The sequence below is a fragment of the Ctenopharyngodon idella genome, chromosome 3, assembly GCF_019924925.1.
Source record: "Ctenopharyngodon idella isolate HZGC_01 chromosome 3, HZGC01, whole genome shotgun sequence".
Classification (NCBI taxonomy): domain Eukaryota; kingdom Metazoa; phylum Chordata; class Actinopteri; order Cypriniformes; family Xenocyprididae; genus Ctenopharyngodon; species Ctenopharyngodon idella.
This window is the reverse complement of record NC_067222.1, coordinates 17,227,118-17,247,053: the sequence shown is the minus strand read 5'-3', so window position 1 is coordinate 17,247,053 and position 19,936 is coordinate 17,227,118. Positions and strand designations below refer to the sequence as shown.

The window sequence follows — 19,936 nt, the reverse complement described above, 5'->3', positions numbered from 1 at the left end:
ATCAACTCCAGACCTCAGTCAGATACACTGTCAAGTATTCAGGTGAGAAACAACTATTACTACTGTAAAATATGATGTTAATGTCCATCATTTCCGTGATGATGATGATGATGTTTGTATGTGTCATGATGTGTTGAAGTGAACTAACAGACGTGATCCACAGATCCAGCTGACACAGCATCAGAAACTGAAGTCAGTGTGACTGCTGGATCATTATTCAGAGGTACGACACGTTCATTTCTACTGACAGCTTTACACCATTAAACTATCAGTCAGTCTGTAAATGCTTCATCAATAACTGTTCATAGTTTAATCCCCTTGACTTCAGTCATGTCCAGTTTCTCTTCTTCTTCCACACATGTTTCGTGCAGTGATTGTGATTATTGTTTTAATATGGATATTTCCATACAGTGTTCAAAGTCATTTTCGTGTGGTTGGTATAAACTGCTTTAAATATAATATTAAATACAGTAATGGACAGACTGTATAATCATCTCTCTGTTCTGTTCTGCCTCATGATCTGTTCATTCTTGGATTTTTTTTTTTTTTTTTTTTTGAATGATTTCTACTTATTTTCTTAATAAAACCTCTGCAAATGTTAAATATGTCTCCTTTCCTGAGATGTTTGTTAGAAATATGGTGATTTTCCTTCATGAGCTCGTAATGTGAGGATGTTAAACTGTGAATCAAAGCTGCAAAGATAAACTAATAGTGAAATGATTCATTCATGTTCATAATGATTCATATAACTTTATTCTGGTTAGTTCAGAAATCCACTTTGATAAACTGATGACTTTAACACACTTCACCTTCTCACACAGCTGTGTTTCAAGAGCAAAGTTATTGGTTTAGGCTTGTGAGTACAATTATTTTTTTTAAATACTTATAGATAGAAATTGCCCTAAAATAATTTCATCAACAGAGAGTGTGTGGATAATCTGTATTAATATAATACAACACTACAGTAAACACTATACAGGCAAAGTCTGATGATCATCTAATTTTATCCAAGCCCCGCCCATTCAGACACAAAGGACCAATGGAAGCTGCATATGCTGAGTGTTGTGTTCCAGTGTCCTCATATTCTTGTCTGAATGGAGAGCGGTGATATTTGAATGCGATTATATACACTGTATTTTAATAAACACCACGAGACTGTGCTTCTGAGCCGTGAGCTTCTTTTACTGACTCTCAATCTTGCAGGCATGAGCAATCAACCGACGATCAGTCTGACACACAAGTCAACTTAATCAAACACAGAGTGTGTTGAACCAAATCCAGCCAATCAGATTGAGCTGATGTCAGCTCCAGTCACTGTGTATCTGACAGAGTTGGTGTACATGCTGTCTGAAGGAGAGAATATAGAAACACTTTAACTGTAACACTGACACACAAACAGACTCTTGAAAATATACTTCCAGAAGTTTGTTTTTCTTAATACATTTCTTTAAAAACAAATTTATTATAAAAATTTAATTCAGATGAATGTTAGAAACTGTAAACTTTTTGGTTACTTTAATTAGAACTGGGTTAAAATTCAGTGCATTAAACAGGCTGAACTTCTGCTATTGTTAACTGAAAAGATAGAGTTGAATGTAGTGCAGCAGAACTTAAAGAAAAAAGAGGAAGTGACATCAGAATGATTCATAATCCACATCATCATCAGTCTAAACTGGTTCAGAGATGATCACTGCTCTGTGGTTAAACTAACTGAGTTCTCACACTCTACAGTAACATGTTTCTAAACCTCAACAGTGAGATCACAGCTCTGAAAACACCAGAACTGCTATAAATAATTCACTATTTTAGTTACGGAAGTGTAGGATGGATATCAACCATCTTAATATTGTAAGAAAGTCTTGACTCTGGAATAGATGCAGAACATCAAACTTCATACAGACTCTGAGTTTGACTTAATGATTATTGAATAATCTGTATGATGATGACTCCATAATCACCTGTTATCATAATTGCAGAGATACAACAAACAAATGACCTTTATATGGACACTCATTATTTTATGTTTAGGCAATGATTCACTTTCCTTTAATGTGTTTGTTTGCTGTGTAGTTTTTTGTTGTTGTTGTTTGTTTGTTTGTTTGTTTGTTTTTTTTTTTTTTTTTTTTTTTGTCAAGGCATCTTTGAAAATGGCAATCATAAATCAAATGTGTGTCAAATTGTCATTCAGAAATCTGATGCAAAGTTTCTGTTCATAGTGTTTTGAAAAAATGATTCATGTGATTTGCAATTTGTGTGCAATGAATGAAAAAGTACAATCTGTTTAAGACAATTACAAAGTGTTTATTTATAGATTTTAACTGCATGTAGGAAACTGCTAAAAGAAAGAAGTGAAACTAATAGTAATGCAAAGACTATCATAAAAACTGTGTTCAGATCAGATGTGTGTTGAGACAGTGTGGTTTACAATATGCACTTTCTCACACTGAAGAACATGTTTCTCAGCTGCTGTCGTGTCAAAGTCTGTGTGGAAACAGAATGACTGTAGGTTAAACTCCCTGAGCTGTTACCATTGTGCTCTTGAACATCAACCATGAGTTGCTCTTCAGGGACTGTTCCTATTACAGTAGAAGTGTACTGTACATTACATTTAAACACCAATGAAGAACAAATCAACTGTTCTCCATTATGCATTGACATCGTGTCCCTAAATAACAACTATATACCAGAACTACACTCAGTTCAGATCAGAGGAAGTTCACAACCACAGGAGGAGCTGATGATGATTAAAGGAGGAGCTGTAACTATATAATGAAGAGAGAGACTGACAGAAACAGAAAATGGCTGATAAGTGTGATCTGTGTCTGCTGGGACTGATCATTCTCTCTTCACTTCTCACAGGTAAAGAAATCTGGATTTTCTCTAAAGACATTTAGTGGAATTAGTCTGGAAAGAGTTGATTTGAACATGCTCAGTTTATTCTTGCACACATTCACGTTGTGATCTCAGAGTTGTGTATTGATACATACAGATCATACTGTATTATTCCTGATACTGGACATAGAGTCACTCAAACATCTGATGATCAACAATTATCTTCATATTAAGAGATTTCAACAGCTCTCTGATCAAGACAAATACTTTATTCTGGAGAGTGTGTTGTTTGAATTAATGAGGAAAAAAGACGGTATTTGAATCATCTGGTTTTTATGCTGATATGGTTTATATTTTCATTTATTAATATTCTTTCTTTCTTTTATTTATTTATAAAACACAATTTATTCAACAGCAGTTACCCAAAGTGCTGTATAAAGATAAAATTAAATAAAACAGAAAATACAGAGGTAAATTCAAAGTAAGCCCAGAAATTCAATGTAAAACATGCCTCAATACCCAGTAGAATTAAAAGCCTGAGATAATAAATGAGTTTTAACCGAGTTTTAACACTAGATATAGTTGGATCCGCTCTAACATGTGAGGGTAAAAGATCTCACAGTCTAGATGAAGCTAGAGAGAAGATCCGTCACCCCTGAGTTTAATCTAGAAACAATTAAAGCAGCTGATCAGAGGAACTAAGAGATCTAGTAGATGTCTGCTGTTTTAAAAGGTCTGTGAGGTAAGGTGGTGCCAACACATTTAAAGATTAGAAAACAAACAACAAAAGCTTCAATTCTATTCAGAAACGTACTGGTGACCAATGAAAAGAAGATAAAATCAGGGTAAAATGCTCTTGTTTCCGTGTCCCTGTCAGCATCCTAGCAGCTGCATTTTGGACTACCTGCAAACGTGACAACGCTGTCTGACTAACTCCTATATACAGAGAATTACAATAATCAAGACTTGAAAAAATAAAGGCATGAATGACTTTCTCAAGCTCCTTAAAAGAGAGAAACATCTTGACTTTATCCAGAAGTCTCAAGTGGAAAAAGCTGGATTTGACAACAGCATTTATTTGCTTATTAAATTTAAAAGCTTTGTCAAATAAAACACCGTTTTATTATACAAGACCAGTGGACCAAGATTAAAAGTATCAGTCAGTTCAAATATAATAATGTCTGTTTTGTTTTCGTTGAGTTTTAAAAAATGTAAAGACATCCAGCCTTTTATACAATATATAAAGTGACATATAGTATGGTGGTGTCACATACTCTGAATTTGTGCTCTACATTTCTCACACACACACACACACACACACACACCAGTGGGCAGGCATTTTTTCTGTTCATTCACTCCCGCCAAAAACCATTTCCTGCTGGTACTGACACTCAAACCCACAACCTTTAGGTTACAAGTCTGACTCTCTAACCATTAGGCCACAACTGCCCCTAATCGGACATATTATGTTGTAATATGTTATATAACTGTACAAATGTACTGTGTTTCAGGTACCAGTGGAGTGAATGAGACTGATGTGTTCATCAGTTCTGGTGAAAATGTCCGTCTGTCCTGTAATAATGCTCTTTCTGACTGCAAATCAACTACATGGATCTACAGCAGACATTCAGCAGCAGTTGAACTGATTGAATTAGGAATAAAGCAGAAAGACACAGAGAGACACGAGAGACTGAGTCTGGGGTCTGACTGCTCTCTGAACATCAAGAACGTCACAGAAGAAGATTATGGATCTTACAGCTGCAGACAATATGTGAATGGAGAACAACAAGGAACTGATGCAGATGTTGATCTGCATGTTCTTCATGGTAAGTTTATGATGTAGATTAAAATATAAATTTAAAAATGACACCATTCTCTCTTAAAACCCACGTTTGCTAAAAAAAAGACTCAAGTCAGTCATGTGATTTGTGTCTTGTGTTCAGTTTCAGTGTCTCCATCATCATCATCATCATCCTCACAGACTGAGATCAGTCCAGGTCGCTCTGTGACTCTCTCCTGTCAGTTATATTCAGTCTTCAGTAATGATTTGGTCCGTTATGAGGGACTTCAGCTGTTGTGGGTGAATCAGACTGGTGTTAATCTGATGACAGACTCCAGATATCAGATATTATTCTCATCAGATCACTGTATCATCAATCTGACTACAACACTCCTGAATGAAGATGACAACAGAGAGTGGAGATGTCAGCTTACTCTCAGAAATCAACTCCAGACCTCAGTCAGATACACTGTCAAGTATTCAGGTGAGAAACAACTATTACTACTGTAAAATATGATGTTAATGTCCTACAGATGAACATCTGAACATTCATCTTCTGATTCAACAACACTGATTCCAGTCAGCAGCTCAAACTCTGAGAAGAAATCAAGCCTTAAAAGCTAATGTAAAGATTACATATACTAGAGTGAATACTCTTTCATCGTATATATGTGAATGATAGAATTGAGTTCTTTAGCTTAAATCAGTGGTTCCCAACCACATTCCTGGAGGCCCACCAACACTGCACATTTTGCATGTCTCCTTTGTCTGACACACCCATTTTAGATCTTTGATTCACTACTAATGAGCTGATAACTTTAATCAGGTGTGTTTGATTGAGGAGACATGCAAAATGTGCAGTGTTGGTGGGCCTCCAGGAATGTGGTTGGGAACCACTGGCTTAAATGATTAAAATCATAGTGAGCATTTATTAAACACAAGTCATGTCATGTTAGTGTGAACATCTTCAGCACAATAACTGAGTCACTGATACGGATCTGATCTGGACTACAGCAGCTGAAATAAATCAGTCTCAGTTTGTGAAAGAAATGTCTTGATGTTGTGTTCATGCATTCAAATATGATTTTTCTATTTCCATTTTGTTTTTAATAGTTGTACCATCAACTACAGCAACACCGACTCCAGATGTCACACCAAACTCTCTGAATCCAGGTGTGTATGAACATCATCCTCATTTCAGTGCTTGTTTTCACACTCTGGAGTTTTTCTAGAATCAGGATCTAAATGAACTCATTGTAGTGAAAATGACCTCAGTGGACATCAGTATTAATATGACTGTAATATCGTCTCTCTCTCAGTGATTGTGATTGTGATTGTTGTCGCTTCATTCGCTGTTCTCCTTCCTGCTCTTATTCTCTGGATGATTCGTAGAAAAAGAGACGGTGAGTGTAGATTGTGTCAAGAACTGATACAACGCAGGATATAGTTGCAAACCAGAACATGTGGTTTATTCTTCACTCCGTGCACTTCTTTCTACCTATGTCTGTGTCCCTGCACCTAACACTCGAACTCCCCGCCCACTCACGCATAGCACCAACCTTAAAGGGCTATGTAACATTTAACATCTCTACATCTCTTCCCTTAAGCTAACACTCGCTAACTGAGCATGCAAAACAAAATGTTCAAAACTAGCTGGGAAATAAGTATAACATGTAACATTGTGGTTTATATAAAAAACAAAAGAGTAGGTGTCCTTAACCACTTACATAGTCCTGATAACGTGGGTTGGGGCGACTGACTCTCCCTGAATGAGTCACTAGTAAGATTTCAGTAGAATAAACATTCAGATTTTAGATTTTCTAAGAAAATGTTTGTTTTATTTATCCATATCTTTTTAGATAACTGGTATCAATCTCAGACAAAATAATTCGCCAGGTCTATGGAAACCCTACTTAGAGGTTGTTCCACATTATTAAGCAAGTCTCAGTTCTCATGCAATATGAGAGGAAGAAAGATCTTTCTGAAGATGAAAAGCATGAAATGGTCCAATGTTGTGCAAAAGGCATGAAAACAACTAATATTGTGTGAAAACTGAATGGAGATTATCGAACTATCATAAGATTTGTGAGTGATTTAGAGCACAGCAGAACTCTGTCAGATAAAGGCTAAAAAAAGCCAGTGTTGAGCAGCAAACAGGTATTTGAAGCTGCTGGTGTCTCTGGAGTCTCAAGAAGCTCTCCATGCAGGCTGGCAGTTGTCCGTAAAGATGCATTTCAGCCACTCCAAACCAAACCTCACAAAGAGAAACATTTACAGTGGATAAACTGTGACTAGATTGATACCAGTTATCTAAAAAGACATGGATACATAAACAATCAAACATTTTCTTAGAAAAACTAAAATCTGAATGTTTATTGTACTGAAATCTTACTGATATGTCACTTGCATAATAATTTGGAAAGCAGTGTATAGGCTGGACAGCAGCGCCAGCGGTGGGTGCTTCACTCTGAGATGGCAACACTGCAGATGACTGGGGGGTTGTAAGAGGTGAAGCTGGTGAAAGGGGGCTATAATCATCCTCTCCACACTCCGTAGGTGCTCTTGAACATGGAGAAGGAGACGTCAGTTTCTTGTGTACTGTCTGCTCTGAGATGTTACCACATAGCTGTTAGGCTGAGAAGCAGGACCCTGTACAACCGCCAGTTTGTCGAAACCCTGAGCTGTCTGCATCCTTACTGTCTGTCCCTGTTGTAAGGGTGAAAGGGTGTGGGCTTTGCGGTCATAGTATGCTTTGCTCTCCTTTCTCCTCCTGGTTAACACAGCCTTGACATCACGGCAGTGTGAGGGCTTCAGTCTGTCTTTCAGCTCCGGAAGAAAAGTTCTTGTACGCCTGGAGAAGAGGAGCTGGGCAGGAGATGGCAAGTCAGCTCGTGAAAGATTACGCAGATGGAGTAAGGCAGCCTGTATGTCACTGCGCTCTCTGTAACATTTCTCAAGCAGATGTTTGGCGGATCGCACTGTGCATTCTGAAAGGCCACTGGACTGCAGGTAATGAGGGCTGCTCCGAATGTGCTCGAAATCCCAGAAATCAGAAAAGTTGCTACAGACAAACTGCCGTGCATTGTCTGTCATGAGCGTCTGGGGAATGCCATGGACTGCAAAGAGTTTCGCAATTACGGTGACACTCCTCATGTCAGGTAGATGGTCAAGCTCAAACCAACCAGAAAACGAGTCTACTAGAACCAGGTGCATTTTGCCATGCCATTCAAATATGTCGGCAGCAGTGAACATCCAGGGAAAGTCAGGAACATTGTGCAGATGCATGGGTTCTCTTGAGTGATGGGGCTTGAGGGCATTGCAAGGAGCACAACGAGAGAGTGCTCTCTCTATATCACCATGCATTGTCGGCCCGTACATAATTTCTTTTGCCTTGCATTTTGTGGCTTCCAAACCTGGATGGCCTTGATGTAGCTGAGTCACATAGTAACTTTGTAACGATGATGGTATCAGAAGTTTCTGTCCTCTAAAAATTAGTCCGTTCTCAACACAAATTCCTCTCTCATTGCAAAGAATGGGCAGAGATCATGTGATAGCTCTTTGAAAGAGCTTGGCCAGCCATGCATTATCAAGTCAACAAGTCTTTGGCATGTAGGATCAGATTTAATTACAGATCAGAGTTCTTCTGTCCATTGCGACGAGAGGACTTGAAGCGTCATTACCTCTAGCAAGTCGTCAGAGAGAGGAGGCTCAGTGGAGGAGAGATGAGCATGTGATAGAGCATCAGCGACGAAGAGTTCCTTGCCCCGTTTGTAAATCACATTGAGACTGTAAAGTTGGAGCTTGAGCATCATGCTTTGAAGATGAGCCGAGGCAGTGTGCAGTGGCTTTTTGAGGATTGTAATGAGAGGTTGGTGATCCGTTTCCACGGTGACGGGTCGGCTGTAGATAAACTCATGAAACTTCTGTGTCGCAAATACTAATGCTAACATTTCTTTCTCGATTTTGGTGTACCGAGATTCGGTGGGTGTTAAGGTGCGTGAGGCACTATAGTGTGAAATGAACTTTGATAAATAGTTTGTCATGCCAAGAAACCGTTGCAAGGCCTGTTTGTCCTCAGGTTTTGGCATTTGGCGGACAGCTGTAGTCTTGTCAGGGTCAGGTTTGATGCCGTCAGCAGTCAGGAGGTGGCCTACATAAGAAGGTGACACAAAATTTGCACTTATCAGGGTTTAATTTCATGTTGCATGCACAGATTTTGTGAAGTACCTGTTTCAGTCGCTCATCATGTTCTTGTAGTGTGTGCCCCCAGAAAAGGATGTCATCTACCACATCTACCAGATCCCGTAAGGCATACGCAAGATTCTGTACCCGCCAAAGGGCGTCATGAATGTGGTCAGCTTATATGATGCCTCATCTAAAGGGATTTGCCAAAATCCACATTTTGCGTCAAGGATGCTGAAAACCTTGGCCCCTGGCATGTCAGCAATAACCTGTTCAATAGTTTTTAATGGGTGATGTGGCCTCAGGAGTTCTGGATCTATACATATCCTTACAGAGCCATCTTTCATTTTGGCTGCGACCATTGCAGACACCCATTCCGTAGCATCGGTTTCAGGGGCGATGACGCCCAATTTAGTCATTCTCTGGAGTTCTGCCATGACTTTCACCTTCATTGCAATGGGCACTTTCTTGGGTGCACATACAGTGGGCGCTACGGACTCGTCTAATCGCATGTGATAAACAACAGGCAGTTTACCAAGCGCTGCGGTGTCACACAAGTCGCTAAATTCCCATACCTCTGGCTCTTAGTGTTGTACTGCATGCACATGTGGTCCTAACTGTATCAGGCCCATTGCTACGCTGTCTTGCAATCCGAGCAGTGGTCTCACACTGCGATCTACGTGTAATTTGAGCTGGCCTTGTTCACAGTCTAATATTGTGGTTCCTTGATAGTTTGGCCACCATATGCAATGAGGTTCACTTTTTCATTAGTGTTTATGTGACCTGAGGGTACAATGAGGTGTAGCTGTTGGGCAGATATGACGTTGCATTTGGTACCTGTGTCCACTTTCAGTTTTACCTGACCAGATCCATGCTTCAGGTGTAGTGTTGTGAATATTTCACCTCTTTGAGAAACATCATCCACTGTCTCACAATAGAAAGTGTCCTCAGGGGCATTTAGGGCTGTGTCCAATTCATTAACTCGGTTTGATTTTGAGCTTCTAAATTGCGCTGTAGTTCGCTTAGGATGGTAATCACGACTTTGGGACTGTTGTGCTGTTTTGGGTGATGGAGCCGATCTGCAGCACTTTGCAAAGTTTCCGCAGCTGTTGCACTGTTTGGTGAAAGCAGAGCACTTCAGTTTATCAGGGGCGTTGTATCTTTTGCAAATGATGCAGCGATCTTGTATAGTACATAGTTCAGCCTCATGTTTCAGTTCTTTTGTGCTCTTTTCGGATTGCTCATGTAATAAACATATATTGAGTGGTGTTGAAGACGTGTCTGTCCATTATTATATTCTTTGTGGGCAAGCAGAGTTCAGCAAACTTTTGCAGTAATACATCGGGATCTTCTCTGTCCTCTCCCTCAGTGAACGTGAAAGCCCCGGATTTTTCCACCTTGTCGGGACCTGCTAAATTTAGCAGAGTATATGCCTGCACCTTCTTTGATTTGTCTGATAGGCCAGCATTGCAATATATGCGCCATTCTTTTTCGAATTTGCTCTAGTTATCAACTATATGCTTGTCGAAAATTAGCGGATCAATGCTGCGGAGACCCTGAGCCATGTTTAGACTCTTCTGACACCATGTAGATTGTGTCAAGAACTGATACAACGCAGGATATAGTTGCAAACCAGAACAAGTGGTTTATTCTTCACTCCGTGCACTTCTTTCTACCTATGTCTGTGTCCCTGCACCTAACACTCCAACTCCTCACCCACTCACGCATAGCACCAACCTTAAAGGGCAATGTAACATTTAACATCTCTACAGTGAGTTTTTACAGTTTCTTATATTATGTCACAATAAGAATTATATTATGCACTAGAATTCTTCTAAAATCAATATCAGTCGAGACTGTATTATGTGTTTGATCATAAATATTCCCTTGACGTTATGTTTCAGATAACAGAAGAGGAACTGATGACTCTGAGGTGAGTATTGTAGGTCGATCCATGAGTTATTAGTGTTTATAAGCTCTGACCCTGAAATATGACACTCGTATTAGTCAGATTATATAATGTCAGGTTAGTGTATTTGAACTGTTTCTGGTCTAAAACTCACAGATAAGAATAAATATGATGAACCAACGACACAATCAACATTTACATTCATCTACTGCCAGTGAACAATATGATTCATCTCCAATAATCTGTGTATGTTTGTGTATATTTGACACTGTGGTGATTTTCCTGTAACATCCATTCATGTCACAAGGATCTGTCATCATAACGTCATTGTGGAAACTTGGCATCAAAAACCACACAAGAGAGGAGAATGCAGGAGGAGGATTTACTAATAACTGCTCTTTTTACAGGATCAACAAACACGACCTGTCTATCCAACAGGACAGAACACTCTTCTTCAACAGGTAAATTCCCACTCAACATGAGCACATACACCCCCTAGAGGACACAACTGGAACTGCCAGAATTGTACTCAGTCTACTACAGTCATGTCTGTATAATAGATTTAATCAAAACTTGTAGATGAAGTTCTCGTTTTACACATATTTTACCTGAAACATTTGCAGCATACAGTACATACAGTATAACAGTAGTGATAGAACAGACTTTAATATCTTGGTTTGTCATATTTCCATTGATGTTTAGGAGCAGACAGATGATCATGTGACTTATTCTGAGGTCACTGCGTACAGTAAAAACCAAGACAAAAAGAACAAGGTGAGAAACACTTCCTTGATGTTGTCCAGCTTCTCTCAACATGATAGTTTGTGTTTTCTTCTGAATGTGTGTCATGAATTGAGCTCAAACATCATGCTGTAATAATTGTGTGTTGAAACAATAACTGTGATGTTCATTCAGGTTCGCTGTGATGATAAAGTGACTTATGCTTCCATCAGAGGAGCAAAAGCTGGATCTCAGGAAAACTGCAGTGAACTTTATGCCTCTGTGAACAAGAACATCACAAATCAGTCAAATAATTACACAAAAACCACATGAGCAGAAGAATATGAATCTAATATAACTGAGTCCTAATGGTGTCATTCAGTGCCATTATAAATACTTTCAATGTCTTTTACATGTTAACAAACAAACCCAAGTGATGCTCTGATTTATTTGTAGTTATTGGTTATTGTTCTCAGTTCAGCATGTTTTTTGTATAGTTTCTGTTCTAAATTCCCTGTATGAGTATACAGGAAGGACTTTTATCATGAAACATCTTATAGTGTATTCCGCTGGGTGGCGTTAGTTTCCGCTATTCCGCCATTGTGTTTTACTTTCACTTTCACCAGCCGTTTGCTCCGCCATTTCTTCAGGTGTTAATGTGCGTGATTGAATGTAAATTTATTTAATTATACAAATTATAAGTGATGCATGTTTATTATGTTGTTGTGTTTAAATATTCAGCTTGTGCAACCGAATTTTACATTGTGCACGATTTTATAATATGAGAGCTATATACAGTGATTGAGAGCATATGTTCACTGCTGTTAATCCCCTCTCTGTGACACTGGTACATGTATAGCGTGTCAGTAGTGAGTTGCTCTTTATGCTTATGTAACTTAATGTTATTAGACATACACTGATGTATATTTCTATTCTGTTTATTTCAGAAAGACCTCATTCAATACCTTGTGCACATAATAGAAAATCTGTACAGCTGAATGATGCCAAGTATGTAAACAAATATAAAGAGTTGAGCAGTTCCATGTCTCCTGTCACGCTTCTTACCGGAGCCCCGTAGTGGATGAGCATTCGCCTACCTACATTCAGTATAGTTCTTAATAGTTTCTGTCTTTATTATTAATTCAGAGCTGCAGGTTTGTACAAAGTCTAGAAAATGAGGACACTTTTACTCTCTTACATCATTCTCATTAACCCTTTGGTGCTCTTCGGTCACTTTTGACCGAAAAATTTTCTGTTTTGAAATGTTAAAAATCGTCGGAATGGTACAAAACTTGGTGACTTTTATGGCATTTGGAATGTGAACTCAAAAAAAAAAAAAAAAAAAGAAATTAAGAATATGATTTGAGCATGCTAAGTGGTCGTAAAAAAAAAATAGTCACACTTGTTGTCTTAAGTCAAAAATGACCGACCATAGGAAATGAATGGGAAATTGACAAAAACACAAAAGTTTGGAGAATTTTGGTGTGTACAATCTACAAATCGGCCACAATTTTGAAAAAAAAGTACACGGCAGTAAAGGGGTGACACTCTAAAACATCAAGAGTGTGATTTAGACACACCCACTCACACACACGCACACACACACACTATACACACACGCTCTATAAATCACTGTCTGTAACACAGAGCAAAGTTTTGATAATATGTGAAATCCATTCAATAATTCAGTAATAATGCAGGAAAAGCTCACAGCATTGAAGAAGTGACACTCTAAAACATCAAGAGTAAATAAACACCTATTCTCACGCACACACACATGATACCCCTTTGGTACAATATAAAATAATATAAAAATCTTCGTTTTGAATTTTTAAAAAATTGTAGCTTCATGAGAATGGTCTGAAACTTGGTGATTTTTATGTCAATTGGTATGCGAATACAGAAAAAAAAATTGAGGGCTTGATTCGAAAAGTCTAAGTGGTCGTAAAAAAAAAATCGTTACACTGGTGTTCTTCGGTCAAAAATGACCGACCATAGGAAATGAATGGGAAATCAACAAAAACACAAAAGTTTGGAGAATTTTAGTGTGTACAATCTACAAATCTGCCACGATTCTGAAAAAATGTACACAGCAGTAAAGGGGTGACACTCTAAAACATCAAGAGTGTGATATAGACACACCCACTCACACACACACACACACACACACACACACACACTTATGAACTGTGCAATTGGAAGTACAGGCTTGTTCCTTCGCATCGTTCTGAGCTTTTTTTTTTTTTTTTTTTTTTTTTTGCAGGAGCTCTGTGTCAAGAGCATAAAAAGTAAAAAAAAAAAAAAAAAAAGTCACGTGGCATTTTTTATGAATTCTCTTTCTGACACAATGTTTAGGTTTGACTGTAATCATAATGCAAAAACTAACACTTCAAATCAATATTTCTTACAAAAATATTTCTAAAACTTGATAAGAAACAGTCTTTGAGAATGTCTAAATATATATTCATATCCTCAACCTAAAAAAAAATAGGTAAATATATCCAAAAACAACTAGGGAATTCACAAGCCTCTCTATAGAGAGCTGTACAAGTATCTAGTGGTTACACCATGGTATCACACATTTTTCTTTTTATACTCACACTAGATGGTGCTAAAAAAAAAAAAATAATAATAATAAAAAAATAAATATTTTAAAGGCCTAGACTCTATTTTAACCTGAAATACTGCATTAATTGAAAAATAGTGAAAAAATATTAGAAAAAAAAAAACAAGTATTATTTTCAATGAGAAAAACTGATCATAATTATTGCATAAATATTAATTAGTATCATGAAATTCTCTCAAAATACAAAATAAAAAAGTAAAAATATTATTGAACAAAAATAAATTACATTGGTTTTGCTGAGGGAGAAAAAAATGTAATTTTAGGGGTCCGGTCACTTTTGACCGCGAAGAGCACAAGTGTGACTCCCAAACGAGGAGCACCAAAGATCCATAGTATAAATTATAACAGCATTTTTTAAATTCTGAATTAAAATCAGCACTTTCAAATAAATATTCTTCAAAGTTTTACTTGTTTTTAGTTGTTGTTTTGTTTTTCCCCTGCTGTCCACCTTCATAACTTCAATTATTACAATTACAATCTGACACTTCAGTGTAAATACAAACCTAAAAAATGCTCAACCTGAATGCATACTGAAGAAAAAAATCAAGGGAAAATCTGACTTTAGGACCCAGAGGAACAGTTTGTTTGCTCCATATAGAGCTAAAAGGCCATCTAGTGGCAGGAGTCATGAAATATCATGTCATATTTTTTTCACAAGAGGTCAGCAGAGACACAAATGTGAGACTTTGAGTTGTTTTAATAAGTTTTCTTAACAAGTTATTTTGTATTTACATTAAATAATGTGCTTAAATTAAATTAGTTTGTTGTTATAATAGAAGTTCTTAAAATATTAGTTTTTGAAACAAGAAAATCAGTTTAACCCAGTCTTTCCTGCAATACCTCGTTGACAAAATCCCTTCTGTTTTTGTCTGTTACTGTTTTTCTCTATTATTAAGGTTATTATTAACATGCGTCATTAACATTGTGTCCTTACTGACATAAACTGTCATTACCACAGCAATGATTTATTTTATTATTAGTCAGACTGTTGTTTGCAAAAAATTATTTCAACCCTTCAGTAGAGATGAATTACACATTAAAATGACAATATTTGTCATAAAGAGCGAAATATTTTATCTTTGGCGTGTATTAAAACAATTGATATCTAAGGTTATCGTCATAAAGTTTCATGGCATAAAGAATATCATAAAATCTAATTTTAAATTATTTTTTAATATCGGTATTTACGAAAATGGACAAATCTTGAAAGTAACTATGTAAATGTATTACATTTTTTATGGGAATTAAAAAAGAAAAGTGTATAAAATTACTGTTATTGTAATGTTGCAGTAAGGACATTTTGTAAGAAGAAGAGATGAAAACCATAAAAAATAAACATGTTCCAGATTAAAATCTTAACGTCTACATTCAGTTTTGTGTACATTTTTATATGCAGTACAGACTGTGATGGTTAAAACTGAAATTCATAGAGGAGAGATTTTTTTTAAAATTGGGAGAGTCAAAAGTGCCGTAGTTGCAGAAACACCCATATATATATATATATATCTTTATTCCATCTTTATATCTTTATATGTAATATCTTTATTATTCTCAGGTTAGGTAAGTAAGTCAAATCTGATCTAAATTATAAGCACTTTAAAATACTTACAATCAGACAGAAGATTTCTCTGTGGTCTGTTCAGGTTCAACGACTTAAATTAATGCCACGTGAGGCAGAGTTTAGTTATCAAGTTATAAGTTAATTTATTTATTACAGTTAGTATTTCTAGCATTACATACATTCTACAAACACTCTATACAAGTGATTAAATAAAGTATAAATATCAAAAAGTTCTTCAGTCGAGGCAATATCAGTGTTGGTTCTGGTGCCGGAGAAGCTCTTCAGGTTGGTCATGAAGCAGCCTCTGCTGTCATCTTCATGTTCCAGCCTTTTATAGACGATCTGAATTCTGACTTCATGATCTATGATAGATCCCCTCATAATTCATTAGTCCCTTACAGACAATATATCAAACCTGAAATCTTGAGCTGTCATAAGCCCTGGAAAGCCCCTCAGGATTTGCTTATATAAAGCCCTTCGCTTCTTTGTCTTCTTTCTTCGGATTCTCCTCCTTTGCCGTCTCCTGCGCCTCGTCTGCCAGACATCTTTCAACGGTAATAACTGCTTTTCTTACTAATACATGTTTTTTCCTTACTTTTCTACTAGCATGCTCTTTATTAAACATTTTTACAAAAAAACAGTTTTGTCTCTCTTAATAAGCAATTATTACATTCATTATTAAATGTTTTTCAAAACCAGTTGTCTTGTTTTTCTTAATGAAAAATGATCATTAACCAGTTATCTTATTTCTTAATGTATTATAAACAAGTTATCTTTTCTCTTGATGAATAACTATCATAAACAAGTTATCTTTTCTCTTCATGAATAATTATCATATAAATCACATGTCTTATAAACCACAATCTCAATATATTAGCCAAACACTACTAACAATGAGTCAGGGTAATTGTATTATTATGCATATTACACAACAATAGATAGATATGGTCAGATGATAGATAGATAGATAGATAGATAGATAGATGATAGATAGATAGATAGATAGATAGATAGATAGATAGATAGATAGATGATAGATAGATAGATAGATAGATAGATAGATAGATAGATAGATAGATAGATAGATAGATAGATAAGGACTGATGAACATCACACTCGAGCCAAAGAGTACAGAAGCCAAGAGGCGAAACTCTGGTGCTTTCTGGGTAACAGCCACTAGGTGGCGCTTTGGTAGCGCGGCAGCCATTTTGGGGTGAAAATGCCAACTGGACAACAGAATCCATCACATCTTACGCACCCAAAATCGGCGAATCTCACAGCCAAATCAGAAACGCAATAGAACATTTCTCAAATTAAGTCATCAGTCAATTGTATGACACCTACAGTAAATGCTGTATTGTCTTATATATGTTTTATATTATCAGTTGTGGAATCCAACCATTACACATCTGAGGTAACATAGTTAGCCTACTTTATTGAGTATTTCCACTTTATGAAACTCCACACATTTACTATTAATAGTAAATAAATGAATAATTAATAAAGTCAAGATCATCATGTTTGTAGCGTGATCCAGGGGACTAAAACGTACGATATATATTTCAAACCTAAACCTAGTGGAGTAATTACTACTATTACTATTACTATTATTACTATTACTTCACGCGACAAACATAATGATCTTCTAGAACATGATGCATTGCTGTGTCTGTTATCCCATAATTCCCACTTTTGGACACAGTGACTGTGTTTTCATGTTTACATAGTCTTGCTTTAACGGACATTAATATAAGACAACACTGCAAAAACAGTTTACTGTCAAGCTGTTATATTCTGTTATATATTTATTGTCCAACATTCCCATTTTGTCTGATGCATGTCCTTAATTTAATTTTACATGTTGGTATTAATTCAGTGTTTATAATGCTAATACTTGAACTTCAGTTTCAACCCAAACTGACTGGGTTTCTAGAGAGCAAAGGTTTTGTGAAAAAAAAAGTGGAAGACTTAAACACAAAGTCTGTAAAATAAACTGTTAAAAGGATTTGATGATCACTAGTGATAGTATGTTGTTGTCATCATTCAGGTTGGATTTTAGCTTTAATGTACTTTTTTTTTGAAAAAAAAAACAAAAACAAAGACAAAGCAGCTGATATTGCCATAGAAACTAGTGGACTGACGAGTCGCTTTCACCCCAAAATGGCGGAAGCGTAGGGCCGCTGCTGGTGAATGGAACGTTCTATTGAGTTTCACTTCTTGTCAGTGTAAGTTCTTTACTCGAGCTGACGCGTGTCTGTCGGACTCACAGAACGACTGCTGGAACATTCGGCCGAGCGACTGACGCGGTGAACTCATGAACTCATGCCGTACAGCGTCTGTGTTTGTATTTTTACATGTTTGATACTTCAGAAGGACATTCCCACATTAGGCCTGTTCACAACAATAACTGTATAACAATAATATAATAACTGCAACGAGAACTATAACTATATAATAACTGTAATGAGAACTATAGCGATAACTATATAATAAGTCTAACGATAACTAACAATAACTAAATAACAGAAATGATAACTATGTGTAACAGTGTATAAGTGTAACGATAACTATAACTGTAACTATAATGACAGTAACGATAACTATATACAGGGACGGATTATGACCTGCAAAGGCCCTGGGGTCAGTTATCTCCAAATGTCAAACTACCTACAAATGTTTTGACAATCACAATCATCAGCGTTCCTTTATAATCACTAAAAAGGTGAAAGTTCGTCGCGATCTCACAACGCTTCTTTGATAATAATGTCCACACTTTTTTAATCAGGGTTTGCGAGCATGTAAAGCATTCAGCGCTGAACAAATCTCTGGTGTTTTGACTTCCCACTTCCCGCGGCCCTGCACTAGTCCAGCGGTAATAAGTATTATAATCTGATTGGACCAGTTGTTTCGAGTGCTGAAGCTACTAAAATTTGGTTTGACCAGTAAAAATATTTCTGTGTGCAATTTCTTTCATTTATAAAGTTCCCACCTCAATAAAAAAGCTGTGAGAGAGCATACAGGCACATCTGCTTCAGAATACAACATTAAAAGCCATCTTTGTGGGCAAACGTGTCACTCTCACCTTGCGCTGGCTTGGAATTCAAACGGGAATCAGATATTCGTGTTTAGGTGAAGGTCGGATGTCCAGATATCAGATATCTATCTGATTTAAAACCACTTTTGGAAGCAGCTCAAATTGGATGTGAAAAAAATCAGACCTCAGGCGTAATTTGGTGTATACACATGTGCAACAAATTCCTGTCTGTGTCAGAGTTCAGTAAAAATTCAGATTGTTTTGTGCCAGTGTAAACGCAGCCTAAGGGGCCGTTCACACAGAACGTGTTTTTCCAGTCCATTATTTTTCAGTGTAAACACACTCTAGATGGACGTGAATGACCGTTGCGCTCACGTCTTGCGTCTTTTGCAGCGTCTCACGTCACCGCGTTCTAAAAATGCAGCGCTGAAGTTAAAAGAAGTTCAACTTTTAAAAATCGTGTCTCGAGACCTTGTGTTTTTCCCATGTCTCACACTTTTCAAAGCATAAACACGTTCTGTGTGAATGGCCCCTAAGAGTGTTTTGGGCCTTCATATTCAGATAGGGCCCAAGTTAGAGGAAGCCCTCATAGTCCAAGGGCCTCGTTTAAGAGGTCTTGTATATGGAACACCTGCATTCCAACATAAACTTTTTTTATTGTTGATGGGTTTTCTGAACCAAACTGGATCATGCGGTCTTGAACCCCAAAAGCCCCCTCGGGCTTCTGGTAGTCAAGGGTCCCTGGGCACTGGCCCCATATAGGCCCGGTCAGTAATCCATCCCTGACTATATAACAAATGTAACGATAACTGTAACTGTAACAACAATAAAGATAACATTCAGTGACTATAATGATAACAGTAATGATAACTAGTGATGTTACGTCTGGCTTCGAAGCTTGTGTCGAGAGCGTCAGGTTCTTCCCACCGGAGCTCGTTTTGAGGCTTGTGTTGTTTTAGTGAAATGACGTCACTGGTGACGTTCGAAGCCTCGTTTGAGTGCAGTGCTTCGAGAAGAGGTTCACTTTTGACTGAACGATGTGTTTTTCCCTTCTCATGTTACACAAGCTCTTCCACTTCTCTCTGTCCAGTCCACCTTCATCACTTTCACCTTCTTTATCCAGTCTAAAGAACTTCATTTCCATATGTTCAACAAAAGCACTGCCCAGTTACAAAATTATGAAACGTGTCGAAATTTCAGTGGTTCGCCGCTGGGGGGCGATGATCTCTGTGAACCCATGAATCATGTGGATCGTTGATCTGTCATATACAGTTGATGTGTAATTATTAAGA

The 19,936-nt window shown here is 37.2% G+C and overlaps 2 protein-coding genes across 7 annotated transcripts in view; both read left to right on the top strand.

The window, feature by feature from the left end:
• Positions 1 to 12,463, top strand: part of LOC127508155 (CXADR-like membrane protein) — a 252,545-nt gene extending 240,082 nt beyond the window's left edge. For 2 of the 4 annotated variants that reach the window (XM_051885846.1, XM_051885847.1), the window contains exons 4-9: positions 5,726 to 5,785; positions 5,932 to 6,015; positions 10,699 to 10,727; positions 11,111 to 11,164; positions 11,406 to 11,477; positions 11,619 to 12,463. In XM_051885846.1, the coding sequence (XP_051741806.1) occupies positions 5,726 to 5,785; positions 5,932 to 6,015; positions 10,699 to 10,727; positions 11,111 to 11,164; positions 11,406 to 11,477; positions 11,619 to 11,756 (437 nt within the window). In that variant the 3' untranslated portion in view covers positions 11,757 to 12,463. Of the gene's footprint in view, positions 1 to 163; positions 1,405 to 5,725; positions 5,786 to 5,931; positions 6,016 to 10,698; positions 10,728 to 11,110; positions 11,165 to 11,405; positions 11,478 to 11,618 lie in introns of those variants that run through there. The other 2 variants (XM_051885848.1, XM_051885849.1) reach the window with 2 other exon arrangements.
• LOC127508114 (obscurin-like) overlaps positions 1 to 19,936 on the top strand; it is a 536,232-nt gene that overhangs the window by 151,199 nt on the left and 365,097 nt on the right. For 2 of the 3 annotated variants that reach the window (XM_051885769.1, XM_051885771.1), the window contains 2 exons: positions 4,344 to 4,658; positions 4,776 to 5,096. In XM_051885769.1, coding sequence (XP_051741729.1) covers positions 4,344 to 4,658; positions 4,776 to 5,096 — 636 coding nt within the window. Of the gene's footprint in view, positions 1 to 2,656; positions 2,860 to 4,343; positions 4,659 to 4,775; positions 5,097 to 19,936 lie in introns of those variants that run through there. The other variant, XM_051885770.1, reaches the window with a different exon arrangement.